The sequence below is a fragment of the Spodoptera frugiperda genome, chromosome 20 (assembly GCF_023101765.2).
Source record: "Spodoptera frugiperda isolate SF20-4 chromosome 20, AGI-APGP_CSIRO_Sfru_2.0, whole genome shotgun sequence".
In the NCBI taxonomy this organism is placed as follows: domain Eukaryota; kingdom Metazoa; phylum Arthropoda; class Insecta; order Lepidoptera; family Noctuidae; genus Spodoptera; species Spodoptera frugiperda.
In genome coordinates, this window is record NC_064231.1 from 2,930,951 (window position 1) to 2,955,785 (window position 24,835).

General features: G+C 32.8%; 1 protein-coding gene across 1 annotated transcript; it reads left to right on the forward strand.

The window, feature by feature from the left end:
* The first annotated feature begins 738 nt into the window (after positions 1–738).
* On the forward strand, positions 739–24,584 carry LOC118282235 (ATP-binding cassette sub-family D member 3). Its single transcript, XM_050701345.1, has 14 exons — positions 739–1,043; positions 1,562–1,816; positions 8,244–8,313; positions 8,964–9,061; positions 14,633–14,813; positions 15,449–15,518; positions 15,784–15,878; positions 17,939–18,056; positions 19,187–19,395; positions 20,217–20,344; positions 20,751–20,925; positions 21,343–21,516; positions 21,933–22,037; positions 22,492–24,584. The coding sequence occupies exons 1-14, from the start codon at positions 937–939 to the stop codon at positions 22,624–22,626; spliced, it is 1,920 nt and encodes a 639-aa protein (XP_050557302.1). The 5' UTR covers positions 739–936; the 3' UTR covers positions 22,627–24,584.
* Positions 24,585–24,835: the final 251 nt, after the last annotated feature.

Below are 24,835 nucleotides of genomic sequence, written 5' to 3' on the forward strand. Positions count from 1 at the left end.
TGTCGGGGGCCCCCTTAAATTTTTAAATTTTTAATTTAATTTTTTATTTTATACTTTTTATAGGTAGGTTAGGTTAAGTTAGGCTTAGTATATTACATATACTTACTATAATTTCGATTCTTGTTAAGGTAAAGATTACATCTAAGGTCAAGCTCGTTCGCATTTTTTATTTTGACTTATTAATTACTAGTTTTTGTTTCTATAAGTAGGCTAAAGATTACATTGGTGCAAGATTTCTTGTTTATAATAAAACGTTATATTAAAAATTTTATATTTTAGTTATTAAATTTTTTATTGAATTTTTATTATTTTTTATTGAATTTTTTATTTTTGTTAATACGAAAAAATAATATCTTTCAATATCTTCTTCAATGCGGTTTAATTTGAGACCCCATCCCAGTATATTTGCAGACCTTCGGCTAATCTCCACTCTTTCACCGCCTATAACTTTAAAACGGCTCAACCGATTTTCATCAAACATGTCTAAGAACACTCGCACATAAGTCCCCTTTCATACGAAAAAAACTAAATTGAAATCACTGCATCCGTTCGGGAGTTATGATGCCACAGACAGACAGACAGACAGACAGACAGACAGACAGACACGTCAAACTTATAACACCCCTCTTTTTGCGTCGGGGGTTAAAAATTATGTTAAAAACCGCAAACTCAGTAAATCAAAGTACAACAACACCATCTAGAGATGACAGAGACAGAAAACATGACATTGACAGCCAACTGTCATTCATACATCAAATTCTCAAAGACGAGTTCTTGCTTCACATTCCGAAAGCAGTAATTTATTTTAACGCAATAAACGGGGAAGTGTAACTGTGTAATGAGTGTCTGGTGCTCGTGCTCGTGATTGTTTAAATGTGTGTTTATTTAAAATAAATGCTGATTTTTATTTAAAAGTTAATTTTATAAGCTTCTGTGATGGCGCCGAATTTTAGTAAAATTACCTCACGGACTGATGTGAAAATTGCGTTAGCAGCCTCTGCAGCGCTAAGTGCCTGGGTAATCAGGAATTCTTTGAAGTCAAGGTCAGTCGAGCTAATATCTCCATAAGTTTTCTATTACGTACCTAATTTCTACAGATAACAGAATTTAATCACAGATTATTAGGAAATTATGCTATGTTTATTAGTTTTAACGCCTCCTCGTGATATTTGTAATTGTTACTGGTTGTTTCCTATTAGTAGTTTAGAGAAGAACGAAAAGAAAGTATAATTAAGTAAGTTGCTAGGAAAATTTTATTCTTATTTGTAGTTTAATGAGAATTTACCCAATGGAAAATTTTCAAATCCACTTATAGAGACTGGCCTATTAAAATAAAATATAATATTTATTTATGTGTAAAACTCACATGAATAACTATCATTAATAATTGAACAGTATTTATTATCTATTTATGATAATTTTAGAGTAGAAATAATATTTTATCACTTAAGTAGAGATAAAAGTTAATCCAATTACATTTCTCAGCACACACATGTAACTAGTTACCAATTGAACATTCATAATGCAAACTTTATGAAATAAAACCTCTTCTTTTTTACAGCAAACATAAAAATGTCAAATCAAACCGCCTTTCACCTGAAGAACAGATACAATACATGATAAAAGAGAAAAATAAAAAGGATCCAAAGGCCCAAGTAGATGCACGGTTCCTGGCTGAACTGAGTGCACTATGGAAGATCATGATGCCATCTTTATGGTGCAAGGAGAGTGGATTTATGGTCATGGTCGCTCTTTCCCTGATATCAAGGTCTATGTGTGATCTATGGCTTATACAGCATACTACACTAATTGAAGGGTAAGTTAAACTAAAATATTTTATTATTGCTCGGCTCCTATTGATCAAAAAATGATGTTTTATAGCTTGTAGCCTTCCTCAATAAATTCACTATCCAACACAAGAAAAAATATTCAATTCTAACCAGTAGTTTCAGAGATTCAAACCAACAAACATACTCTTTAGCTTTATATCATAGTATAGTATAAAATATAATAGATTTATTTATGCAACATCCAGGAATGGAATAATGCTTACTTATTGGAATGAAAGTTTATTAAGTAAAATATATCTAATCAATGGCATGTGCAGTGAATTTTATTAATAGGCTGTTTAATTTATACATCAATGATGTAAGAACATAATATTAAGCTTTATTCTAGAAAGCCTATTAATAAAAACAGGTTTGCATGCAAATCTATACTTTAAAGTATTTTTTGGCATTTATTTCTAAAACATAAGTAGTAAGAAATATTGACAACTAAATTAAATAACAGTAGGAACAAACGAACAGGAGCCCAAATTAGAATTTCTAATTTTCAATAGCATTGAGGTATCTAAACAATGAATAGGTATAATGGTAGATTCTTAAAATATAAACACTTATTATACACATACAATATAAATAATAAATTACCATTACTTAAAATTAGACTTTAATCACATTATCCATAACAAAAAAAACAGACAAGACAATGAATTGGAACGCATACAAAATACAAATAATAAATTCATTATTTCTCTTCACAAAAATGTTTGGCTTTACCTGTCACACTAGCATAATTAAATAATAATAAATAATTATTTAAAACAATGGAATAAGAAGACATGACAGTTACTAATGTATCTTTGGACCTAAAGAATGCAAGAAGTAATGATGTGTCTGATGTTTAAGTGTTTAGACAAAGGGTTAAATAGCTTGTTGTTTAGTCAACAAAGTTATGTTACTTATGTTGCTTCACAGACAATATGGAAGTAGGTATATGTCTTTACGGTTTATTGAATCACAGGCTATAGTCTGTGTAAAAGGTTTAACCTTTTGTACAACAATATAAAATACATTGTGTCACATGTGGATCTATGTTCTGGCACACAACAGGTTAAGAAACTTTGTACTAGATAATAAAGGTTACCTACAAATTGTACTCATTATTATCTAGAATGTTTATTCTACAAAATATACTGGTCTTAGTTATTAAACACGATTAAGTATGGTGGTGTAATGAGGTAATCCACATTGCACACCCATTTAAATTGCACCCAAGCTAATGGCACCGGAGATGTTGTGTGAATCGGTGACCGGAGAAACGGTCTGTTTTTGCATGATGAGGTCAATGTTGAAGTCATGAGGATGTTAATTTTGGTGTAAAATAATTAAACACGAACAAGAATTATAATTATACATGTTTATTGTAATAATATAATGAGAATGTAACTTAATAACATTTATTACTTCTAAATTACTGCATTGTATGATATACCTAAATTGGCTAAAAGAAGACTAACTGGTTATTTTTTATCGTAAAATTAATTGAAATATCATAATTATTTATATAAAGCTATTATGATATCTATTTATAAAATTAATTATTATAATAAGATATTTTGGTCTTCTATAATAATATCTCTAGGTATTTTTTTCTAAACAATACCTAATTAAAGCCAACTCTTACATTTATTTACCACCTATTTATGATAGTACTTCTCGAGTTTAGAGAAGTAGTCGCCCTAGTTCGAAAGTGATAGAAGTGACCAATGAAAGGTTTCCCACTCTCTTGAAGTTTTCTCTCAATCTTATCGTAGTTTTCCACTACCTCAACTAAACATTTCTTTATAACAAGCAAAGTATAGTCAGTTAGTTAGTATAGTAACATAGCATATAATTACCAGTATTGTATGCTAAACAATCGATTTTATTAACGCCCTGCCACTGACATTTGATAGACATTTCACCTTTACTGGATTTTTAAACAAATTTGAAAATCAAATTTTTAGTTACGGCTCAATTCTACAAGTTATAAGTGTTGCTTAATGATACATTTACGTTTATTCAATAAATAGTCTATAAAAGAGCACTTTTAAATGACAATAAATTTTGGTTGTAGGTCTCTCTTTCTCGGCGTTGTAAAAGAATAAACATCCTATGAAATATTTTTTTAATTTATGTAATTTATTGTACACATACATAAAATACATTGTAATTGTAATTTGAGTACAATATGTTTGGTATTGCGAAAAAGAAACATTTAAATAATTGTCTCTATCATATAGACATGAAAAGCTCTCTCTTGCACTCAACAATCAACCAATCCAATGTTCCTATGCAGAAATTTGGAAATTTTGTTTTTAACAATGACTGGAATGGGAGCCTTAATTTTATCGTAGCTTCCATCACAGAATCACAACATGCTACGAGTAGTCCTAATATTGAGATGTACACACATCATCTAGCATAAGTTATACTTTATCTAAAAAGCTTTAAGCTTTGGCTCACTAATATAACAAAAGGCTTAAGGTTACCTATTTAAAAATCTAAAGCCGGGTCCAGACGAGTGTAACGTGTAATGTAACATTACGTGTAATTTAGCATCAACAGTGTGGACGGCACACGAACTCAAAGCGAATTGTGAACGCGAAAATATTTCAAAAGCTGTGTGCCACTCAGTTGCGTCTTTGTGTTCGCGCGAAAAACCGACAGCCGATGGATCAACCCCGAGCGCCGCGCGAGCGTTACATGTAATGCTCGTACTGCCGTCCACACGTAGAATTCATGTTACATTACATGGTGGATTACATTACACGTTACACTCGTCTGGACCCGGCTTAAAGTGCTAAACATAAATATCGATAAGTAAGCCACCGGCTCTCCCAAGTCTACTATTTTTCCATGTGATTGGTCGTTATGTATCATACGATACTAAATCGTGACGTCATAATATCTTTGTTGTATTTATGCGGAACCGGATTTGTAAAGCCGGGTCCAGACGAGTGTAACGTGTAATGTAATCCACCGTGTAATGTAACACGAATTCTTCAGCCGGGTCCAGACGAGTGTAACGTGTAATGTAATCCACCGTGTAATGTAACACGAATTCTACGTGTGGACGGCAGTACGAGCATTACATGTAACACTCGCGCTGAAGAATTCGTGTTACATTACACGGTGGATTACATTACACGTTACACTCGTCTGGACCCGGCTTTCAGCGCGAGTGTTACATGTAATGCTCGTACTGCCGTCCACACGTAGAATTCGTGTTACATTACACGGTGGATTACATTACACGTTACACTCGTCTGGACCCGGCTTTAGATGTTTCTATTTAAAATCGAGAGTATAAACATGTACCTACACATGTATGGGAATCTATAGGTAGGTAGGTTTTTGTTTGATGACGGGGAGAAACCTTCAAAAGGCGCCTAGCTTCTTGAGAAGAAAGACTAGGGAATATGAGAGTTTCACCTCACTAATACCACCCTGGTGGCCACCCTCAGCACCTATAAGGTGCACCGAGTCCTCTAAATAAACCTATATGGATGGATAATATTGTTATATATGATTCAATTGACAGTAACTCTCGACAATTATTTATATTAATTAAAAAAAAATGGTAAGTTAAAAACTTTAAATGAAACATAGAGGGTTACTTGGAGATTTATTTTTCATGAGGTACTGTATGGCAGTGCAGTGCGAATGTTTCAAACATTTCAGGAAATGTTACAATAAGCAATTACCCTTAACTCGTCGTCATGATCGGTACGGTCAAGAGCAGATGCACGAGGCCAAAACCTGATTGAAAGATTAAATTATCCAGTATATAAACTCTCAAGAAATTCTAGCTACGTTCTAGGGGATGCTTTAAGGGTATTTTTACGTACAACTAAAAAAATACACTTCTATATTCCCTATTTTTCAACAAGAATGATATTGTGTTATACCTATACCGCTTATTTACTGTTGACATAATAACGCCCAAGAAAAGTTACATGAAAGTAAAAGTTGCGAAACAGAAAGTCACACTGGTTAAGAGTGCAGAGATTCGACGGCGAGTGGCCCAGACGGACAAACATACCTACATTATATGTACATAGTTACATACAAATGGACGTCAACACTAATTAGCAATGTATTAAAAGGGTCACTCATATGTTGAATTGTTGATATGTAACACATTGTTAAGTATTTATTCAGTGACGTCACTTAACAGAACAAAAATCGTAAGAACTGAATACAGACTTTGGTTTCGATTTCCAATGAATTTTCTTATTTTATTTAAGTACTGCCGCACTTAGAGACATTTAATGATAAACTATTCCTTAGTAACGATTTTTATTGAAAACAATTGAAAGCAATTATGGCAGTACAGACTCTCAGTATGGCAGTAAGAATTTCGAAATCAATAATCCAATCCCAAATTATTTTAAACACAAGTCACAACAAACATCCATGATGTGCATTTGTCTTTGATTAACCTCTAGGCCGAACCTAGTCTAACAAGTTAGTCTAAGGATATTAATAGTGATTTTTAAACTACCTATGTTTATAAAAACAGACAGATTATTCAAGATTAAAAATGGTGGTACTAACGAACTTTTCAAGGTTTAATCCCATCAAACGAAATCGGGGTTACATCTTAATGTCAGTAGGTGAACACGGTCTGTAGGTATGTGTTATGTAAATATCTTCGAAAATTCACACGATTGAATAATTCATTGTGTAAGATAAACACAAAGTAGGTAATCATAAAAACGTGATAGATAATGGTAGATAGTGCTCACTTCTCTAGTAGGGCGAAATTATGTAGATATATTTACCTATATCTGCCTACCGCACTCAGAGACATTTAATGATTACTTTAAAGTATTCCTTAGTAATGATTTTATTCCGAAATCAATTGCTAAAGACTAGATTAAGTAACCATTAAGCCGTCGTATGCCGAAATGTGGATTCACGCGAGACACAATGTATTTTCTATTGTTGTCTTATATATACCGGCATACAAGGGGTTAAATGACTTTGAGTGCAGCGGTAAGTAAATTAAATAGATAGGTATGTTTAACTTGTTATGTCATGATGAGAAAGTAGTTTTTAGCTCGACTATCGTTTGCTAATTTATAGAGTCAACAGTACCTATGTACACATAAACTGCATTGCACATTGCACATTATATCTATCTATAATGTAGGCATAGATGTAAAAAAATCTAAAAGCTGATGCAGAGTAGACTTTCATGATGTTATCCTGTTCCTAGTTTATAGGATGACCAATCTCATTAACATATCTGTAGGGGTATCATTCTTTAGTCTCAATTTGTATGGTCTATCTTTACTTCTTTGATTGCCTAATATAGCGACAGATTTATTTGTTAAGACTGCTTATTACCATGTCAATTTTAAATGTTCTTTCTTCTAACCCGGCGCTAAACATAAATTCTATACGCACCACTAACGTAATACTACACCTATGTCTAGTTATATTGTGATATCGTACGATGTGGACCTTGCTCCTCCGTTAAAATGGCATGACTGTCAGACCAAAGTCCACCTTATCGCAAAACTTATCGTATTGCCAAAGCCACAAGGCAGATAATCGTTAAAACGCCCTCAAAATAACCCCGACTATTCGCTAAATGAAATGCAAAGTCCAATCTTTCAATTCGAAAATTGTCCTTTAATTCACTAAATTGAGTTATCTATCGGCACTCGTTCGGTTTAGGCTTTAGACATGATAGAATAAAATGATAACTACTAACAATCTATAAGATAACAAAACATAAGGATGCCCTTTGAAGACTCAACATATGCTGAGTTTCAAAGGTGAAAACCCTCAAAACATTGCCGAATGCAATTTTCCCGCACGTCTTACCCAAAATAAAACTCAATAGTTGCATATTCTCAGTTTTAAGTAGAAAATTCTGGTAAAGAGACCAAAAGAATTATATTCAGAAGCTAAAGAAAATACAATTCACTAATGATGTTTGATAAGAATCAGTACATATAACATACAAATCTGCTTAGTATATGGTACACGTGGCATCTGGAATCGGTTAATTATATGTAAACTGTGACGGCTATTTTCCAGCAGTTTACACTGATGCGGTCATACCGGTTCTTTGCATAAATTATAAAGTTATTTAAGCACTAGACATTAATCAAATTATTGTTGCTACTCTGAAATTCTATTGTACTCAGACTACTGAAATTCTACACTGAAATCTCCATAGATATCAAGATTAAGTCTTCATGTAGCAAAATTCGTCAAATTATGTTGCAATTAAGGAAACACTTCCTTTAAAAGGCCGGCAACGCATTTGTAGCTCCTCTGGTGTTATAGGTATCCATAGGAAGCGCTAATCGCTTACCATCAGATTACCTGTCTGCTCGTTTACCCAATTTTTCTATAAAATTATACTTTGATATGTTACTAATAACGTAATATTTGTTTCAGATCCATCATCACAATGAATCACAAGGAGTTTAGAAGGTTATTAACACAATTCTTCATTGCCATGCCTGTCGTTAGTATTTTTTTATGATTTGTTTGTTTTACACATAGCTTTACTCATTTTAATACTACAAGAACAGTTAATAAAAGTACAGCTATTTTCATTCAACCGGATGAACGCTAGTTTTTCTAAATGACGATAAATGACTATACAGATTGAAGTATTAAAATTCTCTATCATAACTTCTGTATGAAATATTATCATACTCATACATCTAAATTTTATGATCGTGATTTACGTGAAATATAATTAATATTTTATGTCAGCTTAATAAAAAAGCTAATATAATCTTAGTAAAAATAGTCTTTTGATTTTTATTGTCATTCAGGGTTCTTACTACAAAATAAAAGTTTTTACATACGATGAGCGGCCTTATAGTGAAAAATCTATGTCGAATCTTACCACGACGTATAAACAAGTCAATTGAAAAAATATTTTATTGTAATGTACCTTTAAATTTAAATGTACGTTATAGTGAATGATGGTGCCTTAAAGCGATGCAAACGCCATCTACCCTTTAGTCCCCGGCCACAGTAGAGCCTAACAAAAACTTATAAATACCCAACGTCATTGGCTATTATTAGAAAAATACATTATCATTATTGGTTTATTATTAGATATAATGACACTGTCAGTATTATAGAATTATCTTCTTGTTTCAGATCTCATTAGTAAACAATGCACTGAAGTGGAGTATAGGGGAACTGAAGTTACGACTTAGGACCAATTTGACAATGTTTTTGTACCAACAGTACCTGAAGTAAGTATTACAATATATTTAATATTAATATACAAAATGCGAAAGACAAGTGTTAGTTGTTACTTACGCAAAAATATTTATATTAATCAATAGAGCATCAATTATTTTGGAACTAGCTTCTTCCAGCGTATCTTTTGCGTATAATAAAGAGTTAATATGTGTTAATCCACACCAATATCTGCCCCTGTTTCTATTCCAAATTTTTTCCCGATCCCTTCAGCTGTTTAGACGTCATTGAGCACAAACATACACACAACACACGAATCTAAAAATTGTAATAATCTAACTTAAAATTTGTAATTTTACATTTATTGGAAGTTAGCTAACAGGTTTCGTTAGTTTCTAATTTAATAGTATGTAAAATAAATATAGTTTTTATTATGTACTATCTTACTCTGCATGTGTATAGATATGACAAAAAATAAGCTTTTCCTTACTTTTTGTAGGTGTCTAGGTACAGACTATACAAATAACTAGGTTCTTCTATTAGTCACGACCTTGTTCCATATATCTGTTATATCATCAATAATGTTTGCTAACACTGAGTGGATGCTTCCGTCTGATAAAATATATCTAAAATATTGTGTTATGGTTGCTCACTTACCGGGTTGGTTGCCGCACAGGACTGTTATTTATAGAATTATTGAAAATTGATTGAAAATACCACTAATTTTCAGTTCCAGCATGCAGTAATTTTCAAACTCAATTAAGATTGAGACAAAAAGAAAAATAATAACTTAATTATACCTACATACTTCAAAAAAATACTTTAATACCTAAGTAAATTAATAATCATTTCTGATATGAAACCTTTATAAAATAATTTTAGCCAGTGGTTTCAGCCAAATTAAGTAAGGTCATCTCAGGTCAAGGACAATCACTTTGTATTGCATCCGAATATTCAAAACAAAAATCATTTTAAATCCAGCAGTTTAGGATAAACATTTTCTGTTAATAATAAGAATTAAGATTATTTTTAGTTTGAGACATGGCCCCAAGTTATACGGCTTATACATAACTATGACTCATACCAATTTTGTAATAAAGATTGGAGTCGATGACCATTGGACATACTTATTACTTTAGTTTAGACTTTGCCCCGCGACTTTGGACTCTAAAATCATGCAAGTCACTGTTTGCATGATCTGACATTCCACACAAGGTCTTAATATTGCTGTATCTTTTATAGATAAACAATCTTTGTTTGTAATATTTATTATTGTGGATAAGCGTTTTTAATTTTATGGTTATAAGCTTGACCCTGTCACATAGGAGTCATACAAAGGGTCAAAAGTGTTTAATTAATTTGTGCCCAAAATTTGTGGAAAAGTAAACCGTACTGTTATGGTATGTTCCTCGTCATATTTCATACAATATTCTTAAATTAATCTACTTTCAAATACAATCAAAATATGTTGAGCCTTTTAGGTGATTTTGACTAACAGACATCAATATGGTAACTGTGTACTATTTTTAACCGACTTCAAAAAAAGGAGGAGGTTCTCAATTCGACCGTATTTTTTTTATTTTTTTTTATGTATGTTAATCGATATCTCCGGCAGTTATAGACCGATTTGAGAAATTCTTTTTGTGTTTTAAAGAGTACGATGTCCGTGTGGTCCCATTTTTTTTTAAAGTCTGACCATAAATGTGGAAGATAATCCAGGGAACTCCTCAAAAACGAACAGAATGTGCTCTGCGTTTGAGTTTAAGTGATGTATATTAGCTTATCTTTCTGAGTAACCATACAATTCAGGACAGATAGTAGCATATCTGGTATACAATGATGGGTAGCTTGATGTGCTGTCTGATTTACATGTGTATGTAGGTACCTAATCTGTTTGTGTTTGACAAATGCATATCTCTGGCAGTTATAGTCCGATTTGAGAAATTCTTTTTGTATTTGAAAGAGTACGATGGCAGTGTGGTTCCATATAATTGTTTTTAAAGTCTGACCATAAATGTGGAAGATAATCCAGGGAACTCCTTAAAAATGAGCAGAATGAGCTCCGCGTTTACGTTGAAGTGATGCATACTAGCTTATCTTTCTCAGTAGCCATAAAATTCAGGACAGATAGTAGCATATCTGGTATAGAATGATGGGTAGCTTGATGTGCTGTCTGAGTTACATGACCGTATACCTATGTGGGTATCTAATCTGTTTGTGTGTTTGACAACCTGACTATGTATGTAGCTTATGAACAGGTTACTGTTAGCTGTCGGCTCGGCAGATCATAAGTAATGGTATCAGGTTAATATACATTTGAAAATAATGTAATTATGCGTCAATATGGATAGATATTAATATTATTCATTTACACGGCACTGTCTCATATGAGCAGCGCGTTTAATAGGTCGACCCATACTCAAATAAGTTATTCACTAAAAATCAAGAAATAAAAAACAATTTTAACAAAAAAAAAACCGACTTCAAAAAATAAATATTCCAAAACAAATTAATATGCACTAAAAAGTAAAAGAAATAATTGCGTATTTTTCAACAACTTAATAGATCAACTAACTTTACTAACTCATCACACACATTATAATGTAAGTAGGTACAATTATTGTTATTTTTGGAGTCGGTGTCAGCCTAGGAAACGCCAACAACCTACTTACAACTGGTGTAAAACTGTAAAGTTATATTGTGATAATAGCTAAATAACAAACCTATCTTAGTTGGCTGACACCGACTCCAGAAATAACAATAATTGTACCTACTTACATTATAATGTGTGTGATGAGTTAGTAAAGTTAGTTGATCTATTAAGTTGTTGAAAAATACGCAATTATTTCTTTTACTTTTTAGTGCATATTAATTTGTTTTGGAATATTTATTTTTTGAAGTCGGTTTTTTTTTGTTAAAATTGTTTTGTTATAATACTTTCATACTCTTATTTATAATTTATCTACTTCAAAGATTATTCATTTATTTCATTGTACAATCTTATCCCCATGGCATTGGAAGAAAATTACCTATAATAAAAAAAAAAACATCTACCAATTATCACGTCTTAATTACATGATAACAATCACGATAAATTAACTCTTAAACGATTGATTATGTTCAATAATTAATCAATTATTATTTCAAGTTACGAATGAACATTTTATATGTAGATATTGTCAATGAACTTATTGCGTTTTGAAGTAGTAAGGGCACCTCACAAAGTTCAAATGAGTTGTAGTGGTTCGTAACTTCGTAATTCCAATGCCAACGTACTGGGTAATATTATCAAGTTGTCCGTTTCCGCCCCGTCGCCTCTGTATGCGGTAAACTCAGAAACTACTGAATGGATTTTAATGTGATTTTGACCTGTAGATAGAGTGATACTAGAGTTTAGGGGGTGGATTAATTATAAAATTCGTGGAGGTTTAGTACAATAGGCATAGCTGCAGGCATAACTAAAGCTAGTTCTATTCCTGTAACTAAACTTTTATATCTACTTCATGTAAGTAGTAGTTAACATAGAAGACATATTGTACATGAACTACACGCAATGAAACAAATATTTGATACACATAAATGCTATCGGTCGATAGTTTTAAAGATAAAACTGGTCCATTGTCTAGAATCTTGATAAACCAGTCATATTTGTATTGCAATTGACCACAACATAATATCCATTCTTCAATGTGTAATACTAATGAATGCAAGTACTTTTAACTTAGGTGCATATGTACTTATTAAGTACTTAATTGACATTGAGTATGTAGTACCCTTAGTACGAGTTGAACGAGGTTGCGTTATGTACTCTGATTGGCCAGCTCTTAATGAACCAACCAATCAGAGTTTCGAACGCGCTCTCATACTAAGGCTAAAGAGGTCTTAGTACAAGTTTGTTTTACGTTAAACGAGATCGAAATGCATGGTAATGTAATGGTGAAATGGTTCATTGGGAGCTGGCGCAAATGAACCAACCAATCAGAACGCGGAACGCACTCTCATTTCGATCTCGTTAAACGTAAAACAAACTTGTACTAAGGGCACAGCTAAGGGTATATCTATATTAATCTTGTTAATGCGAAAGTGTGTTTATTTGTCTTGTCTCACACGTGGCAACAGAATGTATTTTTGGTATGGTTGTTGTGTCTAGACAAAGATAAGAAGAGACTGTAGAGTGATATAGGCTGCCTTTACTAACCAAGAATTGGGCTTTAGCACATGACAGTCACCCTATATGTAAAAGACTGATTTTCAGCCAAATCTTGTTAATACTCAGCAGTGCTCACCCCAAAACTAATTGAGAGTAGACTAAGAATAAAGATTGACCTTCTTTTCTTACAATGGAAACTACAATTTTATTTAATAAAATATCAGTGCTTTTTTTTTCAATTTGAAATATCCAATAGATTTTCAACTCTATCAACCAATTAATAAAGTTCAAATATGTTGAAAACTGACCAGGCTCATGATTGCAATTGCTCACACGTTTATTGCTATGGCTCATAAATGTCTGATATGCACTATCTCTGTCGCAAGGAAACCTCTTAAAGTATTACGATAGTCATTGAATAGATATCAATGTAATATTAACTCCTCATATACATTTTTATTATGTTTTTATCTAATAATAAGTGACCTCCGAAATGTTTGAGATAAGAGCCAAAGGACTAACAGATAGAAATGATAAATATTTATGAAAATATTTCTGCCTACTAGTTTTTGCGTGGAACTTGCAACTTGTCTATCCTTGTAAAATTTAGTTTTTGGATATTTAAACTGTAAACAATAGTTTAAAAATGTGTGCTTCACCTCTATTATAATCCCTGCGTGCAATAACACTCATAAAGTCATAAGATGTATGATAAAAATATATGTACATATTTATAATTTCTATAATACTTTATTTCCGCAGACTAAGGCTTAGCCATTTCCTCCGATATCTTTTATTGAGAATTTAAAGTCCATTCTAATTATAAAACTGATATAATTATATGACCTAGGTAAATACCTATTTATAATACCCAACAGTTAGGTATTATTCTTAGTTTTTACCTAAAACTATCCAATTTGAATGACTATGCAAAAACATGGTGAATTATTCATAACTAAAAAATGGTTATGTGATTTAAAATCACCATTTTACGGAAATTATCACAGATCTCAGAAAATGTAGCTACATTTTAGTACCCACTCAGTACTCGTGTATCGTAAAGTATGAGCTATAAAGTATAAACACAAAACGTGATTTTTTATATTTACCATGTACTTTTTAGTGTTTAAGGCTTCTTTGTATTTTGTTTTATGGTATTTCCCTCTATTTAATCTCCTTCATTCTATCTTTTTGTGTTATAGTTTAAAACTGTAAACAACATCTCCTGACCCACAGTCCAATAGAATGTCAAAGATACCAAAACGATATTAATTTAAACTAGAATACAAAGAAAAATGAACATAGGTCTATGTTCAGCCGTTAACGTCTTGTGGCTGACATAATTAGGGATTGCAATTCGAATCCGGTAGGCAACAAAATCGTACCGTATCCGCCGGACCGGATTGCAATCCCTAACACAATTATAATAAAAAATGTCATGTAAATAATATGTATTATTCAATGTACCTTTCAGGGGCTTCACCTACTACCAAGTATCAAACCTGGACAATAGGATATCGAATGCTGACCAACTGTTGACCACAGACATTGAGAAGTTCTGCGATACAGTCGTGGACCTGTACAGTAATATCAGCAAACCGATGCTGGATATCGGTATTTACTTGTACAGGTTGACTGTTAATTTGGGGGCTTCGGTAAGTACATACATTTAACATTAATATATTATCATCCCTGCATCCCATTGGTCGCAGATTTTTTGTAGTAGGATGTTCACAGTTCAATATATATAATCACCAGTATCATCATGAGGATAAATCTATTGAGCTCGTCAGTTAGGTAATGAAAAAAATAGACACGTATTTTTTATACTGTCGTATAAAAAAGCAATACTTATATAAAACAAATCAAAATTTAGGAGTGGGAACTAGCTACGTCATTTTGAAGTATAAAACATGCCTAGAAGTGACGTCATTAATATTTCAAATTAAAATTTCGTCGAAAGTATTTGCTTTCTGTAAGAAAATCAAAATACTCATCTAATCTCTCTTTTACAATGAATGAAGATGCATGTAGCGTGATCAGTGCTAAAATTGACTATGTCCGTAAAGTACACAATGGACTGAATAGGCAGATCTTTGAACACTTATTCAAAGCAAATTGGCAGATTCATTCATTCAGTCTTAATCCATTGCAAAGCTTAACTTTTTATATCACAGTTACACCTAATTTGGTATTTATTATGTTATTCATCATAATTAAAGGTTATTCGATATAAAAATGTTATTTTAATTTTGCTAGTAATTTAAATATGTACTTACTTATTTTCCAGACTCCTGGTATCATGATGGCATACTTACTTCTATCTGGAGTGTTCCTCACATACCTCAGGAGACCTACTGGTAAGTTGTAGAAATATTTGTAAAAAATATTGTCAAATGTGCTTATGATCTCTTGTCTTCAATAATATATGGCTTTCTAGTACTCATGGATCATCACACTGCATTTTGGGCGTTAATAATGCAACCTTTATGTTCGAAAAATGTTGAATATACATTCAAAACAACTGCTTTTAACAAATAATCATCAAAGTAGAAGCTAATTGAATAATTACATATTTTCAATTTAATTTGTAATTTTAATATCATCGTATCTTCTTTCTTCCAGCTAAGATGACGGTCCATGAGCAGAAACTGGAAGGAGAGTTCAGATACGTGAACTCCAGGCTGATCACTTATTCCGAGGAGGTCGCCTTCTACCAGGTAAGTCAAATTACCACATTAATTTATTGTATAACTGGCTTGTGGCAGCGGCTTCCTCCACGTTCCAAGTCAGCTTATATCCTGTCTGTATACCAAATTTAATCAAATCCCTTCAGTAGTTTGGGTGATCCGTCCACCTTTCATATTTATAATATTAATGTGATTGTATTATACTGTAAACTAGCTTTTGCCCGCGAAATCGTTCGCGTGGATAGTGACTTCCGGCAAATTTTTGGTTTTAACAAGTTCCCGATCTCGCGGGATCTCTTCAAAAATGAGATGTGGAAGATATTCCAGGGAACTCTGCAAAAATCAACATAATGAGCTCTGCGTTTGAATTTAATAGATGTATACTCACTTAGGGCATTGAAAAAAAGTTTAAAAACGGACTTAAACTAAAGAAATATTATATCTTTCCGAACTTAAGTGAAAACTAACTTAAAACTAAACTAAGCTACGAATTACGAATTTATAACAATTAAAAAAGAAATTATATTAAAATATGCTATAATAACCAAGCTTAAACTAAATAATTTAAAAGAAACGACGAAATCTAATCTAATTAATTTATAAATTAGACTTACAATTTTATTAAACAAACTACTACAGTAACTACTAATTCGATATCAAACTAAACCTACGTTAAATAGTTTAACCAGAAAACAGGAAAACCCAACTAATAAAATTATTAATTGACAAATACAACGAAACCAATTTAGAATATCACTAAACAGCAAACTATTGGTAGTAGTACGGAATTGAACATGAATGTCCAGAATAAATTTATTTTTCTTTTTTGATGAAATAAAATCCTATGTCCTTTTAAGGTTCTAAACTATATCTTCAAATTCAACCAAATCCGTCAAATAGTTGCGGAGATTATTGGTATAAGCATAGAATATCGACGTGATTATTTGACATAATATATGAACCGATTGACATGAAACAAACACTAAATGTAAATTGAAGCATACCACAATATATTCGTGAAAACCGCATCCAACTCGGATCAGCCGTTTCTGAGATTAGCGCGCATAGACACACAGACAAACAGACAAACAGCTTTGACAAACTATGACAAAAAAAAGTTAAACATTTTTGGGTTATCGACATAACAATAATGCTATTTTTTTTAACGCAATTTTCAATGTACAGACAGCACTTTTCTACGATTTTTATGTATAATAAATAATTAGTGAACATTTTTAACAAAAAATTAAACGAAAATTAATTTCGTTTTACATTCTGATAGAAGAGAGTGTTAGAAAAAGACAGCAAACACAACATAACCTTTGGTCCTACAAATAAACGGCATGGATACAACACGATGTTTAAAATATAACAATAGTTAAAATGTATATTATAATTTTGTGAGACACACTTCGATTTAGTTAGACGATACCTCGTTTGACATAATAATTTATAATAAAATTATTTCAAATTTGTACTTAGCATAATTATGTAATATTCCCACACAACATTAAAATAATATGTGCGTAACAAAAACATTTGAAACTTGCCATAAATTAACATAGATATAGTAATTAATTAAGTAGGTTTTTTAGAATGAATATTATAAAACAATATAAAGTAATGATGTTTGTAATAAAATTACTATCTTGACTATATTAAAAAGTGTGAGAACATGCGTGTGTTAAGTAATTGTATTTTTATTTAAAATTAGAAATCACAAGACAAACTTTGTATAGTTGAAATGAATTTTGTGGTTTATTTATATTTCTTTCATGCATGATGATAACACCAATTTTGAATCTGATATTTTTTATACCCTACTATCGACCCACCCTAGCTTCGCTTGGGTCAATTGTGAAATAGATATGAATGTATTATACTATTAACCTCTTGAATCACCTATCTGTCACAAAAAAGCATCAAAGTCCGTTGCGTAGTTTTAAAGATTTAAGCATACATAGGGACGACAGAGAAAACGGCTTTGTTTTATACTATGTAGTGATAAACTTATGAAGATGAATGCAAACGCAACCAGATACGGTGCACAGTTCAAGACTCCTTTTTTTACTAAAATATATTGTCTCCAGGGCAACCACCGGGAGCAACTGACGCTGCTCGCCAGCTTCTACAAGCTGACCAGACATCTGCGCAACTTCCTCAACTTCAGGGTCGGCATGGGATTCATTGACAACATCATCGCCAAATGTAAGTATAACCCGAACATCTACTACGAGGTAAGTGATACAACATTACCCAAAAGTATTTATTGGTTTTGAAGTAATCTACGCGAATATTAGATTTTTTCCATACGATGGAACCAATCACTGAAGCCAGCGTGATAGAAGACTTTTCTCAAGTAAACCTACATCCTGTTGGAATATCGAGATAAAAATTAACTTACTTTACTTGTGGATAAAGTAACGGTGTTTAATTAATAATAGATTTTCTATAAGTTTAGTAGTTTCGGAGCGTAATCTATTATTAAGTACTATGTTATAATAACAATCCATTCTTTTTTTTTTAATATTAGTATAGATTAACTGGCAAAAAAGTGCATTTCAATATGATACATGCGTGGCTCTGATTATGCCTCAATCTCACTCATCACTCATCAGAAAAGTTTTATTTTGAATTGGTTATTTTATTTTAATACGCGACTATTTTTCCTGATTTTTTTTCATCAGGTAACCTAAATCAGGGTTAGATTTAACTATTCGTGCCGCTTCTACAGTTGCTGACGTAAATGTAAATAGATATTAGAATGACGAAGCTATAAACGCTTGTACTTCCCGTCTAGATCACAATACATGATAAAAAGTCCGTTTAAATTATTTCTCTAATGAAAAACTCTGTGTTTTTCATGATAAATAATAATTATGAAAGACTATGCTGGCAATTTGCAATCTCTTTAACTTTAGAATATTCTAGTAAGTAATTATTTTAGGTATTTAATTACGTGTCTAGATTTAATTACATTGTTAAATATCCTACTTTGTGTAATATAATGTATGTTTGTTACACTTTCACTCAAAACTGCTATATGGATCTGTGTAAAACTTAGTTCAAAGATAGATTATAATTTGTAATACCACTAGGTACTTTAAAACCATATACTACTTTTTTGCCAAACATGTAGTAGGTATGTAGTATATGATAATATTTTTTTGCTAATGTAATTCAACAAGATGTTTTATGTGTAAAAATTATCATAATTTACATGTTATATATAAGTAATGGTGTGTAAGTAACTAAAGACCGTATAAATTAATACTAAGTACGAGGTACTATGTTGTACTACTACTACACATACGGTCGTATGTTAGTGAAGATGGCAGATGTGGCCATAACTGTCGGTTTCTACGCCGTGTCTCGCCCGTTCTTCGCAGTCGACCACAACCTGCTTACTGCCGGCACTGAGAATGATAGGTTCAAGGTAATTTCTCCTACATATTTTAGTAGAATGCCTCGTGGATCGCGTGACGTCAAGAGGGAATACACCCGGACCATGGTGGATAGTTTCCCGAACTCGCAGAATGGGAGCTGGGTGAGTTCTGATATTTCAAAAAGGGCTAAGGGTGAAAAGAGTACAGAATTGGGCCCAGTAGGGCTAGGATCACCCCTATAATCCGGAGCTGCGGACTACCTAGCGGGTTTACCGGGGCTCCGGCTCGAAAAGTAGGAGTAGGAACAGGGTGGTTTTTAGTCAGTAAGAGTCTGATACTATAATTTCCTCCCGCCACGCCCAAGGCGTGAGAAGTAATAGGATAATTTTCCCAATTCAAAAAAAAACAAAAGAATGGGAGAAAAGAATATTTTGTTTATTTGTGGCTGTGTATAAGCCGGTAAACGAGCAGACGGATCACTTGGTAAGCAATCGCTGGCGCCCATGACACCCGGAATACTAGAAGCGTTACAAGAGCGTTGCCAACCTATTGGGGGTTAGAAATTTAAGGTTGTTGGGGAATCGGGGATTGGGAAGGGCGGTAATTGGGCCTCCGGTAACTTCCCCGGTAACCTGTATTAAAGATTGTTTGCATTGACATTAGGGAAGACTAAATAATGACAAGTAGAATGGAATAAAATTTAGGTTTTTGTGTTACACGATAAAGTATAGTAATGGGGACTTAAAAAGAAGATATTTTGCCTACTCTCATTTATACCTTAAAGTACTTTTTATTTATGTATTCACTGCTTATGTAGGTGGTAATTAATTTACTATCTTTACACCTAAACCATTAAATAAACTAATTCTTATAAACCGTAGAAGAAACATAAAACTATAAGGAAATAATCTCTTCCTTCTTAGCAAGTCGCTTAAAAATCTGCATTAAACAACATGCATAATATGTTTCTCCGCTCGCAGAGATCCCAGCGATACTGGCGCCGGGCGCGGGCCGCATCATCTACCAAGACAAGATCATCCGGTTCGACAAGGTGCCGCTCGTCACGCCCAACGGGGACGTACTCATCAAGGACCTCACCTTCGAAGTCCGGTCAGTATCTTACTGCAATTAACTATATTTTGGCCATACTGGAGGTCTATTTCATAGCAGATAGACCTACGGTATGGCCTGCTGTTCATCGAAGGCAGAAGGGCATCATTCTTTATACTTTAGTACAAAATTATAAACTAGTAGGAAACGTGAAATATTTATAGAAACACCCGTTTTTAGTGCATCTTGTAAAGGTGTATGTACAGTAAGATCGAATCAGTACAATAATAGAACAACGAATCAAGAAAAACTTAATAAATTAAACCTAAGTCTATTTACGATTTGATATTGACTTTGTTTTGAAAATAAGAAATAAAGGTAAATTCATTTATGTTGTTCCAACAATAGAACATGCATCTGTCTCTAGTTCTAAATCTTAACAATAGTACATGTATTTTCTTTTCAGTTCGGGTATAAACGTTCTGGTGTGCGGTCCCAATGGCTGCGGCAAGTCGTCCATGTTCCGCCAGCTCGGCGAGCTGTGGCCCATATTTGGAGGCACCCTCACCAAGCCGCCCAAAGGCAAGCTCTTCTACGTGCCGCAGAGACCTTACATGACGCTGGGTACTTTGAGAGATCAGGTAACATGATGCACATATTATTTTTTTATTTTTGTATGAAAGGAAATTATAATTACAGTCAAAAGCAACTTTTATGACAGAGGTTTTGGTAAAGAAACAATAATCATAATATCTTTTCAACTGTATGTTTATAAGGAATACCGAATTACAATTAACATTAATAAAGTTTACAAAATTTTGTTTAACCGGTTTATAAATACTTGCTATTCTTTAACTACTTTAACACATTAAACGCCATGCGGGCCAAAAGTGTCAAGCGCTAACACCAGAGACAATCAAGTCTTTGATTAATTGATAACTTTATCATACATCTTAATTTTCTTATTTTATTTATAATTTCTGAATAATCTAAACAGTATATAAACTTATTTTACGCAACAAAAATACCTATTTTAATCATTAAACGGTTTCCTCCAGATAATCTACCCACAAACTCGCGAGGAGATGCAGAGACGAGGTCGTTCCGACGAGCAACTGCATCGCTTCCTGGAGATCGTGCAGCTGTCGTACCTCACCAACCGCGAGGGGGCGCTGGACGCCGTCGAGGACTGGATGGATGTACTGTCCGGGGGAGAGAAACAGAGGATCGCTGTGAGTTACATATTGTGGTGTAGTTGCAAAACATAGTCTTTAATAACATTAGTTAAAGTTCTAAACTTGGCAAATATTATTTCGTATTATGTCTTAGAGAATGTTTTAAGAATCATTGTTATGTGTATTGTATAGACCAAAGTTACTATGATATAAAAGCTTTTTATTACATACATACATACATATCGTCACGCCTTTAATCCCCGAAGGGGTAGGCAGAGGAGCACATTATGGCACGTAATGCCACTGTGTACACCCACTTTTCACAATTTATGTTGTGAGTCCCATGTAATAGGTGGTGAGCCTATTGCCATATACCAGGCATGATGTCATAAACACATTTTGCATTGACCTTTAGTTGTTGGTGTTTTAAGAGTCGTCATAAAACTATAATATGAATGTAACATTTGTGACAGATGGCGCGTCTATTCTACCACGAGCCTCAGTTCGCGATCCTGGATGAGTGCACCAGCGCAGTGTCCGTGGACGTCGAGGGACAGATGTACCAGTACTGCAGAGAAGTATGTGGATAGTTCATATCGTTGTTGTCTTTCCAAATCGCTCAACCCAATACGACAAATACCATAATTTTAGATTAAAACTTAAATTGTAATTAATATTGAAGTTGCCAAGAACACTTATGAGAGCTAAAAATCTCATTATCTCACTGTAAGAAGGGTATTGTTTATTAGCATCACCAAATACTTTTATAGACATAGCTCCTCCACTTTACCAGGGGGCTCCGGCTCGAAAAGCAGGAGTAGGAACTGGACTGGTTTTTGGACAGTAAGAGTCTGACACTCCCTATAGCTTCACCCATAGATGATTCTCTCCCCTTAAAAAGGATAAAGCTCCTCCACTCATTCAGAAAGATATAATCAAAAATTGGTGAACATAGAAATTATGAAGTCTTCTAATAAAAAAAATTGGGAGCAAAACTTGCATCATAGAAATAACACACTTCTTTCTCCACAGGTCGGTATATCACTATTCACGGTGTCTCACCGCAAGTCCCTATGGAAGCATCACGACCACTACCTACAGATGGACGGCAGAGGCGGCTTCGTGTTCGGCGAGATCGACAACGAGACGCAAGAGTTCGGCTCGTGATTGTTAACTCCTTTACACATAGCATAACTAGAGCTTAATGCACATAGAACGTTATAAAGGAAAAAAAAATACTTTGTTCTTTTGGTTGAAAGTTTAATATTGTTTGGGACGTCAGCAGCTCATGATAATCCTGGACTCTGGCCTCCTCTTATAAGAGTTGGTCATAATCTTCACGCTCTGTGGCCAGATTAAAGATCGTCGTTTAAAAGGTTCAGGTTTATGAAAAAGCAAGAAGAATGTGTTAAGTGTATTATGCTGTCGACCGTCGACACAGGAAAGAGGACCTATATAAGTTTTTTGTTGCAAGTAATATTGTTCTGTACATCGCATTTAAAAACACAATTATGTTCTGGATGTATTTACGACAGATTCACGCTATTTACAATAGCAAAATTAAGTTTATTTTTAGTGATTGCTGTATGTTTTATATTAACTTATTATTTAATACAAATTATCTAAATTAGTTTAATTTAGTTCTTCCCTTTTGGAAGTAGATGAAATAACGTTCTATGTGCATTAGTCTCCATACATATATAGATTATACAAATGTAATAATAAATTATGTTGATCTTTATACTCTGTTCACTTCTAATTTAATGTGGTTGGTGTAATAATATATGAACGTTTTTCCAACTATCGTCGTATTTTTACAATCATTAGGGCTCAAAAACTTCTATAATTGAGTTGAAAATGTAAGTACTACTTTTATACTACGTCATAGTAAATATTTACTCACGTCACTTCAATCGGTAGTAAATGTGAGAAAAGTAGTTTGTCATGGTCAATTGTGGATCTATTTATGAGTGCCATAACTCATCTAAATTGTACCAGGTAATGATGTTAGTCGATTGATTTTAAAAAGCATGTGTTGCTTTGGCCACTGAATTGATGCAGCTACATATTTATAGAACTATTTCGTTTTACAAGTAAAAAGAGTAGTGAAACTATTATTTATGATAAATGTATGGCTAATTGTAGTTGAATCATGAAATATTTGATGTTTTAAATATAATTTCCTTCTCTATTTAACACTAGTTGTACCTAAATAGCTACACCAGACCAATCTATCTTAGTGAATTCATTATATTTAGAAACAATTTATTTTATGTTTATTTTTATTTAGCAAATGGCGACATTTTGGTGTCTGTTTAAGTTTTATAAAACGAAAGAGCGAGAAATAAAATCATATTTTTTATAGTGTTATGATTTTATATCATAGGGAGGTTCCCATATAGGCAATGATTCAATAAAATATTCATAGTTCATACCATTCAATCTGCAATATTATGATAATTGTGTCCCAAGTTACCCGTCTGAGGAATAATACAAAATGTAAGAATTTATATTTAATAGATAATTCTATATTTATAGACATAACGTTATTTATTAGGTACTCTTAATTGTTTTGTGATAGTTTACACACAATATGACAACTATTAAATAAAAGATATAATATCTTTACAAAATATTATTTTTAATTAACTATAATGAACAAATGTTTAATATTTTAAGTGATTGTTCTGTTAAAAATATATACAACTCTACATTCATAATAAATTAAATGCGAAATGTTAAGGGTTTTGTGGAGTGGTGAGCATGTATTGAAATGTTTTGTCGCGTTAACCTCTAGCCAACTTAATTACTGAGCATATGGATATGCAAACTATCAGGAAATTTTGTAAAACGTGTACTCAGACCTTATTGGTCATACATAAACAAATTGTCAATGGAATGGCCTTGGTACCAACAATAGTTTGTCTTCTATCAACACGTAATCAACGAATATTGCATAAAATTACAAGGTCATCTCATTGCGCCTTCGTTTTACTTGAGGCCATGGCCCATTATTTGTATAATGTACTGTGGAAATCTTGTATGACACTGCTGTGATAGATGTTAAGTTTTGTTGTTCTTTTCGTGTTGGTGGGTGCTGGGTCAATAAAGAGGGTTCAGGAATATTTATTTTAGTTTTATTTTTTGATGAAGAAAGATACAAGTTTCAGTATGATGATGTGATGATGAGACCATAAATTAAGTCGTGTATGTCCATACATCTACGTTTTATTTTTATACTGGATTTAAATAGATAAACTACGGTCATATAGTTTAATAACTTTCTGACAATGGAATTTTCATTACGTTAATAAAAAAAAATTGATAAAAAAAATATTGGCAACACACTACAAACTGACTGCATTGCAATTCAATT

Bases quoted from the DNA above. Each gene is read 5' to 3' on its own strand.
- LOC118282235 (XM_050701345.1), top strand. From the start codon at position 937: ATGGCGCCGAATTTTAGTAAAATTACCTCACGGACTGATGTGAAAATT. The intron at 20,345-20,750 runs GTCAGTATCTTA...TTTTCTTTTCAG, and splicing joins GACCTCACCTTCGAAGTCCG to TTCGGGTATAAACGTTCTGG. The intron at 22,038-22,491 runs GTATGTGGATAG...CTTTCTCCACAG, and splicing joins TGTACCAGTACTGCAGAGAA to GTCGGTATATCACTATTCAC.